General features: G+C 44.4%; 3 protein-coding genes across 6 annotated transcripts in view; 1 reads left to right on the top strand and 2 right to left on the bottom strand.

The window, feature by feature from the left end:
• Window positions 1-1320: 1320 nt before the first annotated feature.
• edem1 (ER degradation enhancer, mannosidase alpha-like 1) lies at window positions 1321-7233 on the top strand. The gene is made up of 12 exons (XM_021609305.2): window positions 1321-1958; window positions 2860-2932; window positions 3058-3161; window positions 3536-3707; window positions 3967-4150; window positions 4277-4451; window positions 4599-4719; window positions 4885-5055; window positions 5140-5213; window positions 5323-5419; window positions 5821-6000; window positions 6210-7233. The coding sequence occupies exons 1-12, from the start codon at window positions 1495-1497 to the stop codon at window positions 6297-6299; spliced, it is 1905 nt and encodes a 634-aa protein (XP_021464980.1). The 5' UTR covers window positions 1321-1494; the 3' UTR covers window positions 6300-7233.
• Window positions 7234-7923: 690 nt separating this feature from the next.
• Window positions 7924-14934, bottom strand: gnat1 (guanine nucleotide binding protein (G protein), alpha transducing activity polypeptide 1). Its single transcript, XM_021609306.2, has 9 exons — window positions 14650-14934; window positions 11216-11258; window positions 10966-11107; window positions 10640-10797; window positions 10203-10331; window positions 9874-10003; window positions 9429-9582; window positions 9006-9212; window positions 7924-8798 (listed from the first exon to the last, which is right to left on the bottom strand). The coding sequence occupies exons 1-8, from the start codon at window positions 14753-14755 to the stop codon at window positions 9022-9024; spliced, it is 1053 nt and encodes a 350-aa protein (XP_021464981.1). The 5' UTR covers window positions 14756-14934; the 3' UTR covers window positions 7924-8798; window positions 9006-9021.
• Window positions 14935-15915: 981 nt separating this feature from the next.
• LOC110527789 (semaphorin-3F) overlaps window positions 15916-22041 on the bottom strand; it is a 74260-nt gene continuing 68134 nt past the window's right edge. For 2 of the 4 annotated variants that reach the window (XM_036983267.1, XM_036983269.1), the window contains 8 exons: window positions 21842-21986; window positions 21505-21727; window positions 20358-20446; window positions 19997-20038; window positions 19647-19804; window positions 19378-19460; window positions 19002-19135; window positions 15916-18790 (listed from right to left, as the gene is read on the bottom strand). In XM_036983267.1, the coding sequence (XP_036839162.1) occupies window positions 18317-18790; window positions 19002-19135; window positions 19378-19460; window positions 19647-19804; window positions 19997-20038; window positions 20358-20446; window positions 21505-21727; window positions 21842-21986 (1348 nt within the window). In that variant the 3' untranslated portion in view covers window positions 15916-18316. The remainder of the gene's footprint in view (window positions 18791-19001; window positions 19136-19377; window positions 19461-19646; window positions 19805-19996; window positions 20039-20357; window positions 20447-21504; window positions 21728-21841; window positions 21987-22041) is intronic. The other 2 variants (XM_036983268.1, XM_036983270.1) reach the window with 1 other exon arrangement.

Raw genomic sequence — 22041 nt, 5'->3', positions numbered from 1 at the left:
AATAGCCCAACTCTATAACACCAGTGCAGGGTATGCTATTGTAGTTGTTCAGCCACTCACTGGGGCCTCTAATCATGATACATGTTCTCCAGACAGTCCTGTATGATGCTAGAAGAAAGTACATAGACCTGTTTATATACATCATTGGGACTTCCAGGTTCCCCTCCTGTTTGTCAGATTGTAACTTTTATGGCTATTGCCAAATCCAAATGTTTTTATTTTGAGGACATTTTTTATATTTTTGAAATGAGAGCAATGGAATAAGTAAATAGCTCAGCAGCCATGTGTGTACACATATCAAGCTGGTAAGATTTTTACTGACATGAGCGTATGATTATATATGAAAAGTTTGAATGTACTGAAGGTAAAGCTGTAGTGTGTTGGTTGTGTGGTTTGTTTTGAATTTGCCTCAGTGGGATGATGTCCTCTGCAGTCTATGAGAGAGAGAGAGAGAATTCAAAGTGCCTTGTGTAATACCTCTCATCCCTGAAGTAAAGCAGCATGCAAGGTGTGCTTACCTTTGCAATAAAACATGAACACCACTGGGATATATTGCAGAAATAAAAAGGCATGCTTTTAATTTAGACATTGTACTGTTGTGTTTGCACTCAAATTGCAATATTTGCTGTGGTACACTTTTGTAAATGATAGATATTAATGGTGTCAATTTATTATTTTGTAAATATGTTAAATCTGGGTTGATAAGAAGAGTTGAGCTGTGCTTAGAGTAAGTTTGTAATAAAAATTAAGGGAAACGTTTGATTTAGTCTACACTCATCATTGGACTAATAATTGTACCAATAATCTCAGATGACTGGTAGGCTATGATTGTAACTCAAACAGAGGCACAAACAAATTTTTATTTTACCTTTATTTAACTAGGCAAGTCAGTTAAGAACAAATTCTTATTTTCAATGACGACCTAGGAACAGTGGGTTAACTGCCTGTTCAGGGGCAGAACGACAGATTTGTACCTTGTCAGCTCGGGGAATATGAACTTGCAACCTTTCGGTTACTAGTCCAACGCTAGGCTACACTGTCGCCCCGCCTCAGATAGTAAAAACAAAAAACGATTTGATGTCATTTGTTCTGACTGCAAATAATGCAAAGTATGCTGATGTGATTTTTCTGGTCGAATGTTATTTTCTGACACCGCCTGTCTCTGCCCCCACTACTTTTTCATGCTTGTGGCTATTTTCTATTGGCTCTAAAGTTATATTGCTTGACATACAGCAAAACGGGCATGCATGGTAGCCAATTGCTGAAACGCGCCGGCCCCCTCTTTCTCGATGACGATATGACTGGAGCTCCAATCACACCGGGGAACCGGGGAGGGGCTGGTTTTGTTGACAGGAAGAGTGTGGTGCGCTGTCGACTTTGTCAGCCAGGCTGCCTAGGTGGCTTTTAAGCAATACACAGAAGACAATTCAGCCATCTATTCATCAAAGGATTGTCAAATTGAACTATGGTTTTTAAGACCGATCCAGGGCAAATATGCAATGGAGGTCAATAGTGGTTGCTCTCGTCGTGCTCAGACTCACTGTCAGTTGTCTGCTATGGCTAGCGTTTGGACTGGGACCTAGCTGGGGGTTCAACTTCCCCCTTAATTTCAATTTCAATTTGCACAAAATAGAACTTTTTAAGCAAGACGATGGGGAATCCGCAAAGGCCAATTCCTGGTCACAACGAATACACGGCCATGGAGACGCACAATGCAGGACCTCTTGTGCCAGTAAAGAGGACTCACCTAAGAAGTCTTACCTTAGCCTCTTTGAGGGGGACAGGGACGAGTATGACAGGAGATATAGCTCCTTCCCGGACACACTCAAGATAAAGATGAAAGGCATGGCCAAAGACATGTTCTACTTTGGATATGACAACTACATGAAATATGCCTTTCCTGAGGATGAGCTGAATCCCATTGACTGTCAAGGGAGAGGGCCTGACGTTCTCAACCCGTGAGTCATCTATAGCCCGATAGCTAGGCCTAGAACCAATCTGGTCACACTCACGTGAAATTGATTATTAGGCTACGGGTATGTGTGTGCACGATGACGTGCTGGATTGATTGATGTATTAGGTTGGTAGACTACCCTGTTTTACTAGGTGTGTCCACTCTCCGTTCAACATTTCCATTCTGACTGATGTCTGGTAACTGTGTCTTGTGGTTAGTGTAATTTGCATCGGTCTGTCATGCAGGACTTACTAACAGATCTGGTTAAAAAGTTATGTAAATATCTAAATAAATATAGTTACAGTAAGGCTGGGGGTTCTATTTGCCTGGAGACCAGGCAAGGGTTCTATTTAAGCAATATGGCTTTTGGATGTTCTTATGCACAACGCAAAGCAGGGGGCCTGATACAGCCCTTAGCTGTGGTATATTGGCCATATACCACAAACCTGAGAGGTACCTTATTGCTATTATAAACTGGTTACCAACATAATTAGAGCAGTAAAACTACATTTTTTTTGTCATGTGCGTGGTATACGGTCTGATATACCACGGCTGTCAGCCAGTCAGGGCTCGAACCACCCAGTTTATTATTGACTTTATATACCAGGTAGTTTGGATACTGGGTGCTGATTGGCTAAAACAGCATTCATATGTGAGACCATATACCACAACGTTTAGCCTTTTCACCTTGACATTCTTTAAAATCTGATAACTAAAGGCACAGCTGGACAAAACTTTATTTCTCTCAAGCTGAAACGGTCAATCCATTTAACTTGTTCAACGTGTGATCAAGTTGAATGTTATTCCATTATGAATGACTTGGTGCTTGCAATATAGCCTACATATACATGCCCTCGGTTATTGTCAAGCCTGTTATCTTTTTCATTGCTTCATTGTTTTTTCAGGTCAAACATCAACATCAATGATGTTTTGGGAAACTATTCCCTGACACTCATTGACACCCTTGACACCTTACTGGTAAGCAGCCTTATTCTGTATTCCTGTTTTATTTATTTTTGTGGGCTTTTAAGGGGAATGGTATTGCTAAAACAGTTTACTGTCAAGGGTCTTTTTAATGATCCCGATAATGTCTCTCATTCCAGGTACTGGGGAATGTGTCGGAGTTTCACAGAGCTGTGAAGTTGGTGATAGACACCGTCTCTTTCGACAAGGACTCCACTGTGCAGGTGTTTGAGGCTAACATCAGGTATTACACATGTCATTCCTTTCAAATAGTGAATGAAATGTGTTTGATTAGCTTCGGGTCAAGTTACAGATGTAAAGGTGGCGCAAACAGATTTACAACCACGGTGGAGTTGCCGCTAACGTTTCAGTGAACCGCAAAGAACATTTCGTTGTCTTCACGAGTGGCAACAAAAAAAAAAGAAAGAAGCAATACAAGTGTTGTGATTGTAGATGAGGTATTGTTTAAGTATTGTTTAAAAGTAGGGCAATGGTAGCTCTTATCTAGTGGTTGGTAGCAGAGTTCAATGCATTTCTCTGAAGCATATCTAAATGCCTAAACAAGGACTACCTTCTAACATCACTTGATGTTCATTCGTTCATTCTCTGTCCCTCCAGGATCCTGGGTAGCTTGATCTCTGCTCACATCCTCCTGACTGACCCCAAGCATCCCTTCGGCAACGTGGGCCTGGTGGACTATGACAATGAGCTACTGCACCTGGCCCACGACCTGGCAGTACGCCTGCTGCCAGCCTTCGAGAACACCAGCACAGGCATTCCCTACCCCAGGGTAAGAGGAGAGGAGAGCTGCATAGTGGGTTACCTGATATTGCCTGTGTTCATAGCGATTTGACAGTCCTGGTTTTGTAGACAGGGGGGAAATACCAAACAGGGGTGGAGGGAGATCTTAGACCATTAAACAACCACAGAGATCCACTACAGTATGTCTCATTGACATTTACCTGTTGTTTACAATATATTACGAGTACAACTGAAATGACTGTAATGTTCCTCAGTGACTGGATCGCCCTGTCACTTCATTTCCTCAGGTGAACCTGAAGAGTGGTGTCCCTCCAGACAGCATAAATGAGACTTGCACAGCAGGGGCTGGCTCCCTGCTGGTGGAGTTTGGCATTCTCAGCCGTCTGATTGGCGACTCCACGTTCGAGTGGGTGGCCAGACGGGCTGTCCGAGCCTTGTGGAAACTGAGGAGCAATGAGACGGGCTTGCTAGGTGAGTAGAGATCTGTTTTTTTTTGGTGTAGTCTTATGTTTGTATGTAGATGTTTGCTTATGCGTAGCAGTGTCTTTCCCTTCTTGTTGCACGTCAAATGGTTACCTCTTCTCTTTGAACTCTCAGGGAACGTGGTGAACATCCAAACGGGACAGTGGGTTAGCAAGCAGAGTGGCCTGGGAGCAGGGATGGACTCGTTCTACGAGTACCTGCTCAAGTCTTACATCCTGTTTGGAGAGAAAGAGGACTACCGGATGTTCCAAGCTTCTTATGAGAGCATCCAGAACCACCTGAGAAGAGGGTCAGTCCTGTGCTTGAATTGACTTGATTTTTTTGTGTGTGTGTGTTGGTATATTGGCGGCGTGTTGTTTAGTGTTGATCTACGCTCTGTGAAGGTAATGTGTATGATGATGTCGTCTGAGAACCTTCTCCCCTGTTGAACCTGCAGGAGGGAGTCATGTAATGAAGGAGAAGGGGACCCTCCTCTCTACGTCAATGTGAACATGTTCAACGGCCAGATCATGAACACCTGGATCGACTCCCTGCAGGCCTTCTTCCCTGGCCTCCTGGTAGACACCTCTCTCTCTGGGAATGGGGAGCTGCGCAGCCCTGCATATGTCCTCAGCCAACATTGTCCCAATGAATGTTGTATGTTCATCCTGACAGTGTTATTACTGTTTGTGATGATGATGTTTTCCCTGTGTTGACCTCTGACCTTGTGTTGTACTCGCCAGGTGTTGAATGGTGATGTGGAGGAGGCCATTTGCCTGCATGCATTCTACTACGCCATCTGGAAGCGCTTCGGGGCCCTGCCGGAGAGGTACAACTGGCAGCTACAGGCGCCTGACGTGCTCTTCTACCCCCTGAGGCCAGAACTGGTGGAGTCCACCTATCTCCTGTACCAGGTACCAGTGCTTCACATTCATTTGAAACACAATGTTTGAATGTTATGAGCTGCTCTGAGTGAGCTATTTCATTTCCCCTCCCAGGCAACCAAGAATCCTTTCTATTTACACGTTGGAATGGATATCCTTGAGAGCCTAGAAAAAAATGCCAAAGTCAGGTATGAGTCGGATCTGGGAGGAACACAACTTTAGAGTGTTTTAGGATGTCTCGTTCTACTGACTTGACGTCACACCTGGGTTCCCTAAACGGATGTGTGTATTTGGCAGGTGTGGGTATGCCACTCTCCACCACGTGGTGGACAAGTCCAAAGAGGATCGCATGGAGAGCTTCTTCCTCAGCGAGACCTGCAAATACCTTTACCTGGTATGTGTACCTGTACTGTCTGCATATACCGTTACCTGGTATGTGTACCTGTACTGTCTGCACATACCTTTACCTGGTATGTGGACCTGTACTGTCTGCACATACCTTTACCTGGTATGTGGACCTGTACTGTCTGCAAATACCTTTACCTGGTATGTGGACCTGTACTGTCTGCAAATACCTTTACCTGGTATGTGGACCTGTACTGTCTGCAAATACCTTTACCTGGTATGTGGACCTGTACTGTCTGCAAATACCTTTACCTGGTATGTGGACCTGTACTGTCTGCATAAACCTTTACCTGGTATGTGGACCTGTACTGTCAGAAACTGGAATGGGCTTTTCTAAGCTAATATAACCTGACTTTCCTTCTAGTTAATCCTATGACCCTCTCCTTCCAGCTTTTTGACGATGACAACCCCTTGCACAAATCTGAGAACAAGTACATCTTCACCACGGAGGGCCATGTAGTGCCTATCGACAAGCGTTTTCGGGAGAAGCAGTGGAACGACCTGTCACCCTGTGAGAAGGTGGTACCAGATCAGGAAACTTCCAACGGGCCTTTCTCTAACAATAGCAACGTAATGACCCTCTGATATATAAATACATATTACTATGGCACTGCCTGCAGGATCAAGTACCGCAGTTTAAAATATACAGTAATGAATAACGTACATTTCTTTTTGCTAAAATATGTGAAATATGCGGAGTAAGATTGCTGATAGGTTACTTGTGTATAATCTTTTTTTCTGTACAAATCTTCCGCTCTCCTCTTCTTTCTCTCTTTCAGTGTGACCGGATCCCCGAGGAGCGGAGGTATTCTCTGCCTCTGAAGAGTGTGTACATGAGACAGATCGATCACATGGTGGGACTGTTTTGAGCTCTTGGAGGAGAGGAGGACACTGGTGTGAACGGGTCCCCAGTCAGTAGACTCACTCAGGCACAGCTTGTTGTGCGAATAGGACAGGGGAATAAACCCTTATCGTCTCACCTCACCCCCCCCACTCCAAACTCTTCTGCTGCTCAGGACCAAGGTGGACAATACCAACTCTCTAGAACACCTTTGAATTATAATTTTTTTTTTTTTGCGTTATTGTCTTATAATATGCATCATTTAGTGTACAGAGGGAGACATTTATTTTTTAAAGGAGACTTTAAAAAAATATATATATGTTTTGATTGTGATTCGTCAGGGTTGGTGCCAGTACGACTGGGATTTTTTGTTTCAGGAATAAATGAACCAAGCAATGAGGGATTTAGTGTTTGGGTGTGGGTCTGTAGCTAGGTTTTCTGAACATACAGCTGATCTGTGAAATATTTTTTGGGTTCGGGGAACAGTGCCATCCAGATACAGGTTTGTAGTCCACAGCGTAGTTTTTAAGTGCATTACTAAAAAATAGATCTCACTACACAAGGGGACTAGTGCCTCACTGCTTGGGATTTCCAAAGGCCTCTTTGGAAAGTCACAGTTCTTATGTTTTCAACTGAGAAGTTTTCAGAGGCCTCCACTTCGGAGTCATCCAGCTTTTTATCTTTTTTTTTTCATTCAGTAATATTACGTTTGTGAGGTGAATGTGTGATATATGCATCTCTGACTATCATGCAATGGCCCTTGCAATAGGCAGATGTATGCATGTCATTTTATGTGCCATGACCGTGAGCTATAGATTTACACAATCACATGGACAATAGTGCCTTGGGCTTTTTGGTTCATTGTTAATACAGACTTACCTTTACCTGGTATGTAATACCTGACATACAGTCTGTCATACCTGTATGTTTGAACAAAGCCATAAAGTGTGTCATGTTTTTAAGGTCGCTGTGTAAGAGTGTCATGTCTCCATTGAACAACAACGATACATTTCTATTCGTAGTATTCCTATTCGAGAAAGGGCTAATATCATGTCAGACACTCATGCGGAATATATTTTCTGTTGAGCATGCAGGTTGTACGGCTTTGTTCACGCTCCTGTTAGCTTAGCTCTATATCCAAAGTTGTAGTACGTAGTAATACAGTATGTGTATGTGGAAGCAGATGGTCCTTCCCATCGACAACCATCCCTTAATGCTGCTATCAGAATGTTTTTAAGTTCCTGTATGTGGAGAGGAAACTCAGGGATTGACAAATGTCATGTTTCTTTTCTGGGAGTGAACTCTCGATGGTTTTTGTTAAAGATGATCTTCTTGACATCTTGTTTTTGCCCTCCGTTGTCTTCGAAACCGTCTCAGTTATTTTGGTCTTTTTGATAAACGAATCAGGACTGAACCATTCTTCTCTTAGGCCGTCTTGAATTTAAACTAATGATTTTCTCCTCTATGGTACTGTTCAGACCATGTTGTAACAATGGGGTTTCTCTTCATGTCAGAAATCTCTTTTCAAAAAAATAGTCTGAAATAAATGCAAAGTACAGAACATGACAACATTGAGGTGAATTTATTTAGTAATTAGTTCAGAGGTTCGTTTTCTACAGAAGCTTTAACTTAATTTCTGATTTCACATGAACATTCCATGTTTTTATTTCTGTACAGAATGTGGCCCAAAGACTTATAAGGTATTCAAATTAGTATGTGACCAAGCTACATCCATAAAAATACTGCATCTTTACTACAGTCGCTCATCAGTGAAATATTTCTAGATACAAGTTACCCTCAACTTTACAATTCTGTGATGTTTGACATATAAGAATGAATTGGTCCGATTTCATGTCATTGGTCCTCTCCTGTAGCTTGAGGTCTTTCATATTGTGCCCACTATATGTACAGCTCAATATCTGTTCTACACATACAACCCATTTTTGCTGATGAATGGGTTTTGTAACTTGTCACGCAAGTTGAAATATGTCTGCAGGTGATGAGGCCATCTCTTAAAGCTTTTTATGCCAGTTACTGGAGCATAGAGATGATACATTGCCTTACACCTATTCAAATGTACTGTCTGGGGGAAGAAGCTCTTTCTGCTGACAGGTGCTGATGTTTCAACTACAGGTTGCATAGCACTGCAATGGAAAAGGAGTTCCTATTCAAGACATTTAACAAAGGACGATAGCTTGACTATGATTGACTTATAACATAAATCTGTACAGTATAGATCCTCTTACTTTGACAGTACACCTATTTTCCAGGTCTCAAATGAACTTAAATGTCTTTGGTTATGATGCTGCGTTTTGTATGAATTTGTGTGTGTGTGTGTGTGTGTGTGTGTGTGCGAGTGTGTGTGTGCGTGTGTGTGTGTGTGTGTGTGTGTGTAGTATCATATTTGTGAATGGCAGCTTCCAGAGACAGTCGCTGTGTTGGTCTCCTTCGTCCGGTCTTCTTGAGGAGATTGTTACCCGCAGTTTGAAGGGGGAAGGGGATAGGATTCAGAGGGTAAACCGACACCCTGAAACAGAGGAGTGTTTAGTGGAAATCACAGACGGCGTGGGCCATTGGGGGGAGTGACAGAGAAATGACGTGCTAATTCCTAGTGAGCTATCTTCCGGGTGAACTACAGTTAACTACGGGGCTCTGTGATTCAATGGGCAGAGTACCATCCCAGAGGCAGACAATCTCTCAGTATCATAGTCTAGGCCAGAAGAGTTCCACTCACCTATACGGCGTGGCTCTTAGAAGAGACCACAACTCTTTAGGTTTTCTTTGATGATGATGTCGGTTACGGCGTCAAACACAAACTTGACGTTCTCTGTGTCTGTGGCACAGGTCATGTGTGAGTAGACCTCCTTGATATCTCGCCGCAAGTTCAGGTCCAGGAACTGGAGTTTGATGTAGTTGCCAGCATCCTCATAGGTGTTGGGGCCTACAGGGAATCCAACAACATTTAGGGAAATAATACCTATATTGTCAAAAGACTGAACAGAAATCAGAGCTGCCTTAGGCTATAGATGACGAACACAGTATGCAATAGTTGAGCTCTGACATGGCTCCTGACATCAAAAGAACATAGAGAGGGGAAAAAAAGGCGTGTTCCAAAGAGAACATTGCTTGAGTGACAGATCTGCTGTTGCGAGCCCACCGTCGTAGTCGGGGAAGCACATGCTGAGGTGAGCCTTCTTGATCTTCTCGGTGAAGACGTCTTTCTTGTTGAGGAAGAGTACGATGGAGGTGGCAATAAAGTAGCGGTGGTTGCAGATGCTGTTGAACAGGTGGAGACTCTCGTGCATTCGGTTCTTCATGAGGAGAGAACCACATTCAGAAAAAGAGGGACAAATGGATTGCATTGCATGAAACACGCCTATGAAACAAATTTCTCTGCAATTCATCTGTCCGATAGCTCACAAAAGCTCATTTGACCACGACACTACTACTACTACTACTACAGTGCCACAGTCACTACCTCAATCTACCCTCTTTGATCGTGGCGTCTCTTCACTTCGTTCCAACAGTGGCTCCTTCAATCTTTCGTTCCAACAGTGGCTCCTTCAATCTAGCGTCTACAATGTGACGGTAATGTATCTCACCACTTCGTCATCCTCCACCAGCACCATGTCGTAGGCGCTCAGAGCCGCGATGAAGATAATACAGGTCACACCCTCAAAGCAGTGGATCCATTTCTTCCTCTCTGAGCGCTGGCCGCCCACGTCAAACATCCTGCAGGAGAGAGAGAGGGAGCGCTTGCAGATGTCACTGTGTTGCTCGCCAATGTTATTACAATGTTATTAATATGTTGTTACAATGTTATTGTCATCTGAGCTCATTGGATTACTTAAAGAGAAATGCTGCTTTTCAGTGTTTTGGGGATTCTGATCAATGGGGATTAATGCAGACTTCGTTGTGTTTCCAGCCTCACCTGAAGTTGAGGTCTTTTAAGCCGAACTGGGTCTCTATGATACCAGTGGTCTTTACTCTTGATCGCAACATGTCCTGCTCAGTGGGGATGTATCCAGGCTGGACCAGCCTCTCCAAGTCATTCAGATAGCTAGGTGGGACACAGAGAGAGGAACAATCTCCTTCTTTCGCCTGGTTCACCAACACACTAATATAGGATTAACGATTTATCTATATAAAAGTCTAGCAAGAGGTCCAAAGCTCTTAGGGCCAGTTTCCCAGACACAGAGCCAGGCCCTGGACTAAAAAGCATTCTCAATGGAGATTCTCAATTTGAAAGAGCTTTTTAGTCTTAGAAAACCAGTCCTTTGTTTATGTGGATATGATGGTAATGGTTTCATAGGGATTGGGGAAAGGGAACAGGGATGGGGTCGGTCCAGTCCAGGAGAGTAAACCTACTATCCAGCGGAGTCGTTAAGCTGGTACTCAGAGGCCCTGTCGTAGCATGCCTGGATACCAGTGTCCTTCCACAGCCGGATGATGATGTCAGACAGCTCTTTGGGCATGGAACCCTCCTCAATGGTGTCTGCCAGGTGCATGAGCTTCCTGGAATCGTCCTACAGACACACACAAGCACCAAAAACACACATCATGCTCACTGTACTCGGTTTGTCAAAGGGTTTTATGTCACATCCCAAACAATAGGATGCCTGGCTCGGGTATGTTATATAATCCACCTGTCTGAACAGTGTACTGTAGACAGTCGGTGTTCAGTAGCTAGCTACCTGCTGAGCGGTGTCACCGTAGCCGATGTTGAGTTGAGTCATGCCCTTTACAATCGCCATGATGGACTGAAGGGTATTGCTGTAGATGATGGTGACAAACTCCATGGACTCTTCAAGAGAGTAACCATCTTGATGGATAATTCTGTTGCGAGAAGACAAGCAGCCACAGATAAAGTTGACGTTTGACCTTTGAGACACCAATATGTTTTATGACATATTGCACTGGGTACAATAGTGTCACCAGACTCACTTCATCTGTTTGACGATTGTGCTCTTTCCTGATTCTCCAGCACCTGTACACAAGTACAGGGGGGGGGGGGGGGGGGAGAGGTTTAGTGACACGCAATACAATTATTTATATCTGAGGTATGTATATAGAAATGGCAGCCTGTTGTAAGAGACAGTGATCTACTGCATGGTGAGGTTTTGGGGAGTGTGTCGATCAGTCTGTATGTAGGAAGCAGGATTCACATTTACAGTACCAAAGATGACCACTGGGCCGCAGTGTTAGACTATTTTATACCTGGAGTGACAGGTCCCAAAGTGTACTCCCTTCTTCCATTTCACATTTACCCCTTTCTTTTCCTCTCCTACTATTCCCTCCGTTTTCTTTCCTGCCCTGTTATGGTCTCCTCCGTTGAATCGGTGTGTGCCCTGACCCACAGATGATCCACACAAGGGCACCAAGCTCATTACTCCTCTCCTAAGCCCCTCCAAAGCTGATGGCAGGAAGAACTTTGTCACGGAGATATAGTATGACTCACTCTCCTGCTGCGCCCTCTATAGCCACCATGGTTATTATTTGTCCCTGCCGATCATCTATGAACGTTGGAACGTCTTGAAAAATGATCAGGCCTTAATGGCCACATGTTCTCTTAAATCTCCACTCGGTACAGCCAGAAGAGGACTGGCCACCCCTCAAGTCCTGATTCATCTCTAGTTTTCTTCCTAGGTTCCTGCCTTCTAGGGAGTTTATCCTAGCCACTGTGCTTCTGCATCTGCATTGCTTGCTCTTTGCAGGGCCAGTGAGAAACACACTACTTTACTTTCTATTAGAGTTTCTATGAGTTGTGGAGGCCCCTCAGGGACAGTGTCAATGTGACAACTGGGCGCAGAGTCCTATGTTGTTATGTCAGCAGCACCACCTGGAATCTGCATGTGTTCCACTTGCTCATGACATGGCTACTACACCTCAGGGATTTACAATCCATGTTGTGGCCCTAATCAAGTGTCTGATGACATGAACGTGCTCCCTCCCACTGCCTCTCTCTCCCCCTCTCATCCTTTAGGTCCTTCAATGGAAATGAACGGGTTGTGTATGCTAAGCATCGTTATTTCTGTGTAGTCTCCACTCTCTCGTTCTGAACCTCCGACGAGAGCCGGGCTGGCGTGTCTTCGTGTCAATGAGTGTCTTCGTGTCAATGATCGCAAGAGCAGTTGCTCACCAGTTCGACGGCTCCAATGCTCCGAAATATCCACTATGAGTTTTTTTTTTTTTTTGCTATCGCAGGTTAACACTTGATCTGATTGAATCTAGCCCTTAGTTCAGTATTGGTGCAGGGTGTTATGTTGAGGGTGGACATTGGGGTCAGTAGCGCTATAATAGGTTTGCCTTGGGGGTAATTAGGCTGTAGGGCATGTGTGTGTGCAGTAGTGTGAGGTTAAACCTTCTGTAATGCAACAGTCGTTGTTTTAGGATTACCGGGAGATTGAGGTGATTAATTACCAAAGTGTTTAGAACAATAGTGTGACAGCCAGGGGTGGATAAGCTAGGCCTCTGGCCTTTACATAGAGACCGATGCTTAGTCCCACCAATGTTGCTGATGCAAAATGTAGTGCCTCTGAATATCAGCAGTTTCAGTCAATTATTTTTAGCAAATGTCTACAAGAGGGTAAATGTATTTGGCATAGTAATCCTATTATCGTTGACATTTCCCTTGATTCATCCCCAATAAAGACAAAATCATGAAAAATAATCTGTGTAATTATCTCTTCAATGAAAATAGTGTTTGCAAGGCTGGTAAAATTTAAATTATAATCCAACTTGGTTTAGGACTAAGACCATTCTTAGAACCAACTTGGTCTCAGAGCATTTCTTATTATTCTGTGTGTAAATCCGAGACACTCCATTTATTATGATTTGTTACGCTTCGTATTGTATATATTAATTTGTGAATGTCCATTGCCCATTTAGTATAATATATTAAGAATTACTATTCATATAATATCTTACAAATTTGCAAAACATATGATATATTACGAATTCTAGCTAGGTCGCTAGGTAGCTAACATTAGCTAGCTTGCTAACGTTAGCTAGGCTAGGGGTTAGGGTTAAGTTTAGGGTTAAGTTTAGTAGTTCAGTTAAAGCTTAAGGTTAGGGTTAGTGTTAGTGGAAGAGTTAGCTAACAGTAGCTAAAAAGTAGTAAGCAGTTGAAAAGTTGCTAAATAGCTAAAATTATACATGAGATTTGAACTCGCAACATTTGGTTTGCTGGAAGTTCGCATTACACGCTCACCCGTCCACCCCAACCAACCAGCTTGCTTTCGTTTTTGTCTTAACCATCTGTCTTATGTAACCATACCAAACGTAACTTATCATACTAATTTGAGTGTCCCGGATTTGCATTTACTATGTTACGTCTAGTCTATGAGACCAGGCTGTTGGAACTGTTACTGGGTGATTAACGATGAATGATATAATACCAAGAGCCAAGATAACATTGTCTCTGTCTACACATCTGAATTATTCAACAACACCGGATTTAGGAAAATTGCAATTGGCTCAGAACAGGGCAGCACGGCTAGCCCTTGGATGTACACATAGAGCTAATATTAATCATTTGCATGTCAATCTCTCCTGGCTCAAGGTGGAAGAGAGATTGGCTTCATCACTACTTGTATTTATGAGAGGCATGTTGAATGCACTGACCTGTCTATTTGAACTACTGGCGCACAGCTCGGACACCCATGTGTACCCCACAAGACATGCCACAAGATGTCTCGTCACAGTCCCCAAGTCCAAAACAGACCATGGACGGCGTACAGTACTACAGTAACTCATGCAAGCAGTAAAATTTGATTTAAAAACAGATAAAAAAACACCTTATGGAACAGCGGGGACTGTGAAGCAACACAAACATAGGCACAGCCACGTGCATACACACACACGTACACATGGATCTTGTACCGTGGGTATGTGGTAGTGGTGGAATAGGGGCCTGAGGGCACACAGTGCATTGTGAAATCTGTGAATGTATTGCAATGTTTTTTTAAAATTGTATAAACTGTCTTCATTTTGCTGGACCCCAGGAAGGCAGCAGCTAATGGGGATCCATAATAAATACAAATAAAAAATACCACGGACTTTATCTTCTCATCTCTGTCAAAGCTAAACGGCAGAGGAAAAAACAATCTCTATCCCCATCCACAGTATAGTCTACTCATCAATATAAACATGGGATTATACGCTTAGGGTCAAAAGGTTGCTTTTCACAAAATGTTCACATTTCTATTACACATGCTATGGAAACAATAGACCTTTGACCAGATAAGATACAAGCCAATCACTGGACACTGTGTATAGTCTGGAGGATACCAGGTTATGATGAGACACCCCATAGAACACCCTCAACCCAGGCCATTCCCCAGAGCAGAGGGCAAGAGGACCAGACATGCAGATGTTACCCAGCAGCAGCAGCTTGACTGTCCTGGCGTCCTTCTCTGCATCCTCCTTGAGTTTCTTCTCCAGCTCTTTGGAGTGCTTGTCCTCTGCACTCGCTCCGGCCCCCATCCTCACACGCCGGCTTCGGCCCTGTAGTGCTCAAAACCAAACGACGGGGGGAAAACGGGTCCTAGCTGATCGTCTAGAGGGCCGACTGGCACCGTCAAATACGCAGCTGGCACGTCAACTGCTTCCAAGGAACGCGGGAGAGGCGAATGATGGCGTGTTTTCGAGTCTTAGGGAAGATTTTGGGCATCCTCTGTCCACCTGATCAGCGATGGCCAATGGGGCACAAGGACAGGAGACTCCTGGGGCAGGGGGAAAGGGAGCGGGAGGCCGGGGGGTACATGGGCGTAGGAGTGACCTAACCCTTTTTTAGGTTGAGGTTTAGGGGGACTTTGCTGTGCTCAGCGGAAGATGCACATCGGCTCAAGTGCTTATCTGTCTACTCTGTCCTCAGCTGCCTTGATAAGAGTGAGGGAGAAAGGCATCTATTTACCCACTGGCCTGTGTTCCAGGAGGAGTAAAAGGCCGCAGTAAGTAGTGGGTGAGGTAGAAAGAGGGAACCAGGTGTAGAGTTGATCAGTGTGGTTCATGAAGCATGTTCAATGAGGCATTTTATCACTTGTTTATGAGAAGCTCACCTATAGCTCCTATCGTCTATAGAAACACTAGTCTGGTCTATAGCAGGGCAGGGGTAGTTACTGCTGTGTTCACTGTCCTACGCTTTAGAGGCTCAGTGTATTTCAGCTGTGCCTTTCATGCCAGGGCTGACATCACCGTTTAGTGAAAGACTACAGGGACCCTACAACATACAATAGTCAGCTCACGCTTGTGGAACACATTGAGGATACTGTATTTTCTCCATTGAGGTGTGGGATCTCTAAGGTACTTACGGGGCTTTTACAGTCTCACCTGACAGATCGCATTGACCTCAATCTGAAGACGGCAACAGATCCTAATCCTCACTGTGTCCTCTGAGCGACGGAGGGAGAGAGAGAGAGAGCGAGAGAGAGAAAGAAAGAGAGAGACACCTACTCATCCATTCTCACTCAACTCCACCACTCAGTTTTGGTAGTTGAAAGAACCACTGCCGTCAAAGCACAAACCAATTAGGGTTCAGTTGACACAATAAAATGCGTAAGGCCAGGGTACGAGACCCAAAACCTGTCTATGTTCCCTAACTGTATATAGATATCCATGCACCATATGAATATCAAAAACGGATCTGTTTTTATCAAATATAGAGCTTTAATTTTTTTTAGTCAGCAACATCAACGAGAAAGGTTAGAGTAATTTACACAAGTCATTACAATAACATCAACTGTGCTTTATGTTATATGAACTGATTTTTCCTCATTGACCCATACCAAACAATAACCAAATATGCATATATTTAAAATATGCAAATCAATTGTACCTTTTTGGAGGGAGAGATAAAGAAAGAGAGAGGCGAGAGGGAAAGAGAGCGAGAAAGAGAGAGGAGGAGAGAGGGAGAGAGAAAGAGAGGGAGAGACATAGGGGCCTACACTGAGTGTACAAAACATTAAGAACATCGAATTGAGCCTGTTCTGAGGGCAAAAGGGGGTGGGGTGTAACTCAATATTAGGAAGGTGTTCCTAATATTTTATACACTCAGTGTACATCTCCTGTGTTTTGACTATTCCATCACTAGGGTATGAGTCTATCTGCCTTTCCTTGCACTGACATTATTCCCATGTTCCCGCAACAAGAGAGACATCCACTGACATCCGCAGCAACATACTGTAGCTTGTTGAACTAGTATCACAAACAGGACATTATACATTTCATGCGCACAATGAAAAGCCACCGTCCCAAAGAGTTTGGCGTGTGTTTTCAAGAGCTGATCATTCTAGTGACTGTAGCTATATACATGGAGACGTTCCGCGATACACATTTGTGGCATGTGACACCTTTCCAGGCGGAAACACCGGCTGATCAGAGAAGTTGCTTAAATTCTAGTGAGAGTTATGTAACGTTTACCTTCTGTGGGAGCTGGATAACAGCTCAGAGAAACCTACGGTGTCCCTCTCCAACCAATCAAACAGTCTTCATGCACTTTCGCTTTCGTGACTTACATGGGCTAACCGTTGTCGTACGTCAGGTGGCATCACTCCTACGCGATGCTAGTCCCTCAACTGACAAATCAGTGCGGGCGGAATCCTCCCGCTAGTTGATGTGGACTAACGGTGCATTACTAAGAGAGCTGTGATATTAAACTACATGGGACGATTGGAGGAGTTGAGAAATGTTATGTACATTTCCTATGAAACAACTGAACCCATAAGGAGACCGGGTAATGGCTGGAATGCAAACCAGTATATTTACGGCTTAGTTTGGAAACTCAGAGAATGGGATCAGATTCAACAAGAAGTGAAAAAGTTCTCTATCTCTTGTCATAACTGTGCATAATCAAATTGGCACAAATGATTTAGCTGCCTGCTTGACGTTTTAATCTCAATTGAACAATGGTGTACAAAGAGAAGGCAATGCTATTTAAATCCCATAACAACAAACAATCCCCCCCCCCAAAAAACAAAACAGCTTATTCTAACCATCATGGCCTCAAGGGTACAACATTGAGTGTTATATTTACAGATACTCTACACAAACAGCCCACATCAACTAGTTCTGGAGGAGACTGGGAATATGAAAGCAAATGTAACACATGGGATAGACAGAAAGCCATATTGGACCACATGGCCCAAGAAGAGTGGAACACAGGGGATTTGGGGTTGAGGGGATTTGGGGTCACCCCAGGGTCAGTTGTTTCACCCCAGGGTCAGTTCAGCGGAGAAGGAGGGCGTTAATTTCCCACCAGACTTTTCACTCTAGTGTCTCTCTGTGGCCGTGGGACCAACTCGAAGCTGCAGTCTCTTACGGTCAATTTCCTCGTCTCTCTGCGTGTCCAATGAAATGCTATGAAGTGTCATCCTTATAGTCCATTGGCTGTGGGAATTAATTGTCCATCATGGCTTTGGGGGAGGTTCCGGGTCGTCACTCCATCAGTGATCTGACTCGTCCCACCTCAAAGACTACATACTGCCAGCAGTCAAATGGACCCAACATGGTGCCAACATACCAAAACCTTTCTGAAGGTATTCCTCTGAGTCCAAACAGCTGGAGGTATTTACACCTTCAAATGTCCTTTCAACGTTTCTCCGCGCTCCCTCCAAAAGACAGAACACAAAGATCTTTGCCATATAATAACACAAGTTGTAATAAACAATGACACTAACAACGATAATAGCATCATAATAACAATAATATTTGCACAGATCTACCTATTCACAAAAAAAAAAGCCTAGTTTTTCTATTTAAGGACAAAGAAATCCACAGAATCTTACTATGTACAACCTACAATAAATACTGTGTATCTTTTTTTTTTTTTAACAGTTAAGAAGAATCTGTTCGTTGCTTACTATTTTTGCTATTTGTAGTGGTTTCTCTTTCTGGTTGCTTTTGATTATTCAGTTTTTGAATGCTTTCAATTGAAGTCTTTCCCATTTTCGGAGGGCTGTGCAGAGAGGGAGAGAGCGGAGGGGACAAGGGATTGGGTGTCGTGGTGTAGGGGGTTAGTGTGCGGCATGTGGTGTAAGTCCAGGGGCCTCATGTCTCGGCTAGGTTGGTGTGCTCATCTTTGTCGTCCTCGTGCTTATCCTCATCGTTGTGATGCCGGCGGTTGCGGGGCTTCTTCTGCTCTTTCAGCTCCTTGAGTCCCCGGGCCTTGCTGATGGCCAGTATGGGGTCCCCCGGACTGCCCTCTCCCAGCTGCCAGTAGTCCTGACAGTACTGGTTGATCAGACCCATCTCCGGCTGGCTCAGGATGGTCAGCAGGTCCTTGTACTGACCCGCGCTGGGGGTCCAGGCGCTGGACTGGAGGGGTGGCAGGGCCGGGTTGCCCGTCTCCACCAGGACACTGTTGACCGTGCGACTGGACAGGACCACCAGCTGCAGCTTGACCAGCGTGTGTTTGAAGTTCTTCTCTGTGGACGTGCACTGGTAGACGCCGCTGTCGGACGATTGGAGGGAACGCAGCAGCAGACCTTGCTCTGTTTTCACAGTCCGGCCCTCAGAGCGGATCTAAGAGCAGGGAGAGCGAGACGCCATTCATTTATCATTGCACTTTAGCAACCATTCCCCCCCCCCCCCCCCCCCACACACACACAAACAGCAGGCCATATTGTTCAATGACTAAGGAGTCCCTCTGATTGTCGACCTATCCTTTCGATGTCAAGCAGTAGAAGACCCAATACAGTACATAGCTGCAGTGGGATGAGAGTTCCCGACTCACCTCTTTCTTCCTGTCGCTGTTCTCCCTCTGCAGGTGCCATTTGAGAGACACATGAGGGGACCGGGCCTGACACTCCAGGAACGTAGTGCTGCCCTCCACCCCATACTGCACCATCTCCAGCGTGTTCTTATTGGCTGCGGCAAAGCATCGTCACAAGCATTATTCAAACACGTTTGAGGCGTCATTTCTCATTTCTCAACGTCTCTTTACTGCAACCGACCAAATCGGTCAACTATTCCTCGGCAGAAATGTCAACCGCACCCACGTTCCGTGAGTCACATACGACACTAGTGGGTACCGCTTCTGTCACAGTGAACATTTCGGCACCGTTTGAGTGTCTATTTTGGGGTACGTTAGAGTGTTCTTGTCAGCTCACCGTTAGAGTTATAGCCTCTGCACTGGCGGATTGGGTTGCCATACTTTACATCCTGTCGACGGCTGCGCCTAGAGGGGTCAGATCAACATTCGCCAAATAAAAAGAGGTTAACTACGCTACGTTCCACAAACTGAAAATGTGCAGTGAATAAAATAAAAATCGGACAAATGAAATAGTATAGCCATGATGGAAAACATTATATCGGTAAGGGTTGTCGTTCCCGACAGATGAGCAACAGACAAAGACAAACGCACTCTCTTGGAACTCACCTCTTCTGCGAGGCGGAGTAGCGGGTACAGGACTTGCCATCCCAGGCGCAGTAAGGGTCCCGGGCCAGGCAGCAGTCAGCACACGCCTCCCCGTACACGTCACAGCGATGGAGGGCCAGGTGGGTCACACCCAACACTGAACCCACGTACAGCTGTTGCTGTAGGGAGAAAGAGATGGAGAGACAGAGAGTGAGAGAGAAAGAGAGACCAAGTGGGGAAATGTTGCGTCATCCAGATGTTGGCATTTCACTTTTTACACTCTGCATTGATTCATGGGATATTTTATGGGAAGACACAATTCTGAAATTGTGCACACTGAACCATCAGACCGTGGACATGTATCAGCTTACCCTTTTGGATGAAATCTTCATGGTGGTTATGGGAGTTGGCACCTGAATCGTAAAAGATAGCAGCAGATCTTTATAGGAGCAGAATGGAAGTTGGAAAGGCGTTCCCACACAATAAATGTTTCTCATCTGAGGAATACTCCAGAGACTATGGATGAAAATAGCTACATCTGGTGCAATGGCATGTCAAATGAACAAAGAAATAAATAGACAAAAATAGAAAGATACTACGAGAGAGAGAGAGAGAGAGAGAGAGAGAAAGAGAGAGAGAGAGAGAGAAAGAGGGAGAGAAAGAGGGAGAGAGAAATAAAGAGAATGAGAAAGACAACAGAGAAGAGAGCATAAGAGAGAATAAGAGACTCACCCTGAACACTTCCACCTCCTCCAGGACCAGCTCTTCAGTCTGCAGGTCATCTCTGGGCAGGACAATCACCTTCTGAACTGTCCCCCTGTCTGAAGACCCAAAAAGAAAAAAATACAAAATACAATGACAAAATACCCTAAAGATCAAGGACTGAGTTTGGGAAATCCTTTGCTAAACGACCAAAATGTACATGTATATGTGAAAATGAACATACCAAAATTAAGTGCAAAGCACACTGGGTAATATTATTGGCCTTGTTTCAGGGCGGAGCTCATTAGAATAATACTCAACATGCTTTTCAGTTGTTTATTTTTACATATACATTTATATTTAGTTGATTTAGCAGACACTCTTATCACACTATAGTCCTATAGTCCTCACTATAGTCAGACTTCTAATACCAATGCAGGGTGAAAGGGAGACACAAAATGCAAACCACAAAAAAATGGTATATTAAAGTATTTTGTATTTTGAAAATACAAAATACAGTATTTGGAAAACACCAAATATCAAAATACATTGGAGTGTAGCCCAATGTAATTCAAATGACAAAATACGAATTTCAAATAAATGTAACAGAAATATTGCCCATCTCTGCCAAGAGGAGTGATCAGGTTAACCTCTAATCTAGTCCTCTCTGGCCTGCTCCCTCCCTCACACATCCTCTACTCATATCCACTTCCCTCCAAAACATTTGTCCATATAAGGTCAAATGCCATGAGGATAATAGGAGGATCCCCCTCGTCTTGTACAGTGTTCGACAAACATTCATCACCAGGCTGGACACCGTAAAGTCAGCAGCCCTAGGGGTTCCCAGCTCCCACCCTCAGATCCACATGATTTATGGCCACAGGGAAAGGCTGTGTGAAGTACTGCCAGACGATGACCAGGGTAGTTCTACCGTACATTCCCAAAACAATTACAGTAACTCTAATTACAGTAACTCAAATTACAGTAACTCTCCCGTCTGTAAAGATAGTAGGCTTTATGTTCTCCAGTCTTTGAGAAGACAAGCCCTTCTAATAAAATCCTAACCACAATAGGTTCCCCAGATCGTAGATTGTTTTAGATCTCTGAATCTATCACAGATGTGAAAACACACATACAATAACAAGTCTATCAAATCAACCAACAGGCGGGCACTGACCTGTCCCCAGGAATAGGACCTCGTAGCTCCCATCGGCAGCGGCCACCTGGTCCACGGTGATGGTGGTGAACTCATAGTCCACGTTGTTCCGGACCACCAGGGGGCGCTTGTGTATTGGGTATACAGCGTGGTACATGGTGGGGTGGTTCCGCATGAAGTTAATCACCTCGTCTGGGTAATCCTTAGTGGACTTCATGTTGGGGGTGAACGTACCTCCGGGACACTGGGTTTAGAAAGAGGGCAGAACCAGCCATGTTAAATGTATTATTTAATTGAATTTACAAATATATATATATATGTGTGTGTGTGTGTGTGCCACCCTCTGCATGTCACTCACCGTCCCAGGCCGAGGGTAAGGGATCTTCCCAGTGTAGGCCACCCACTGGTAGTTGGGCCCCTCCTTGTGAGCATAGGGTCCATTGAAGACCTGACGGATGTCAGCCATGGAGTAGACACACACTGCTGAGCCCTTAAACACTGACCTGCAGGGTAAAGGGATGAGGAGGGTCAGAAACACGAAAGGGGGCAGACAGCTTT

The sequence above is a fragment of the Oncorhynchus mykiss genome, chromosome 7, assembly GCF_013265735.2.
Source record: "Oncorhynchus mykiss isolate Arlee chromosome 7, USDA_OmykA_1.1, whole genome shotgun sequence".
In the NCBI taxonomy this organism is placed as follows: Eukaryota; Metazoa; Chordata; class Actinopteri; order Salmoniformes; family Salmonidae; genus Oncorhynchus; species Oncorhynchus mykiss.
The sequence above is the reverse complement of the archived record's forward strand: the minus strand, read 5'-3'. Positions and strand labels throughout refer to the sequence as shown.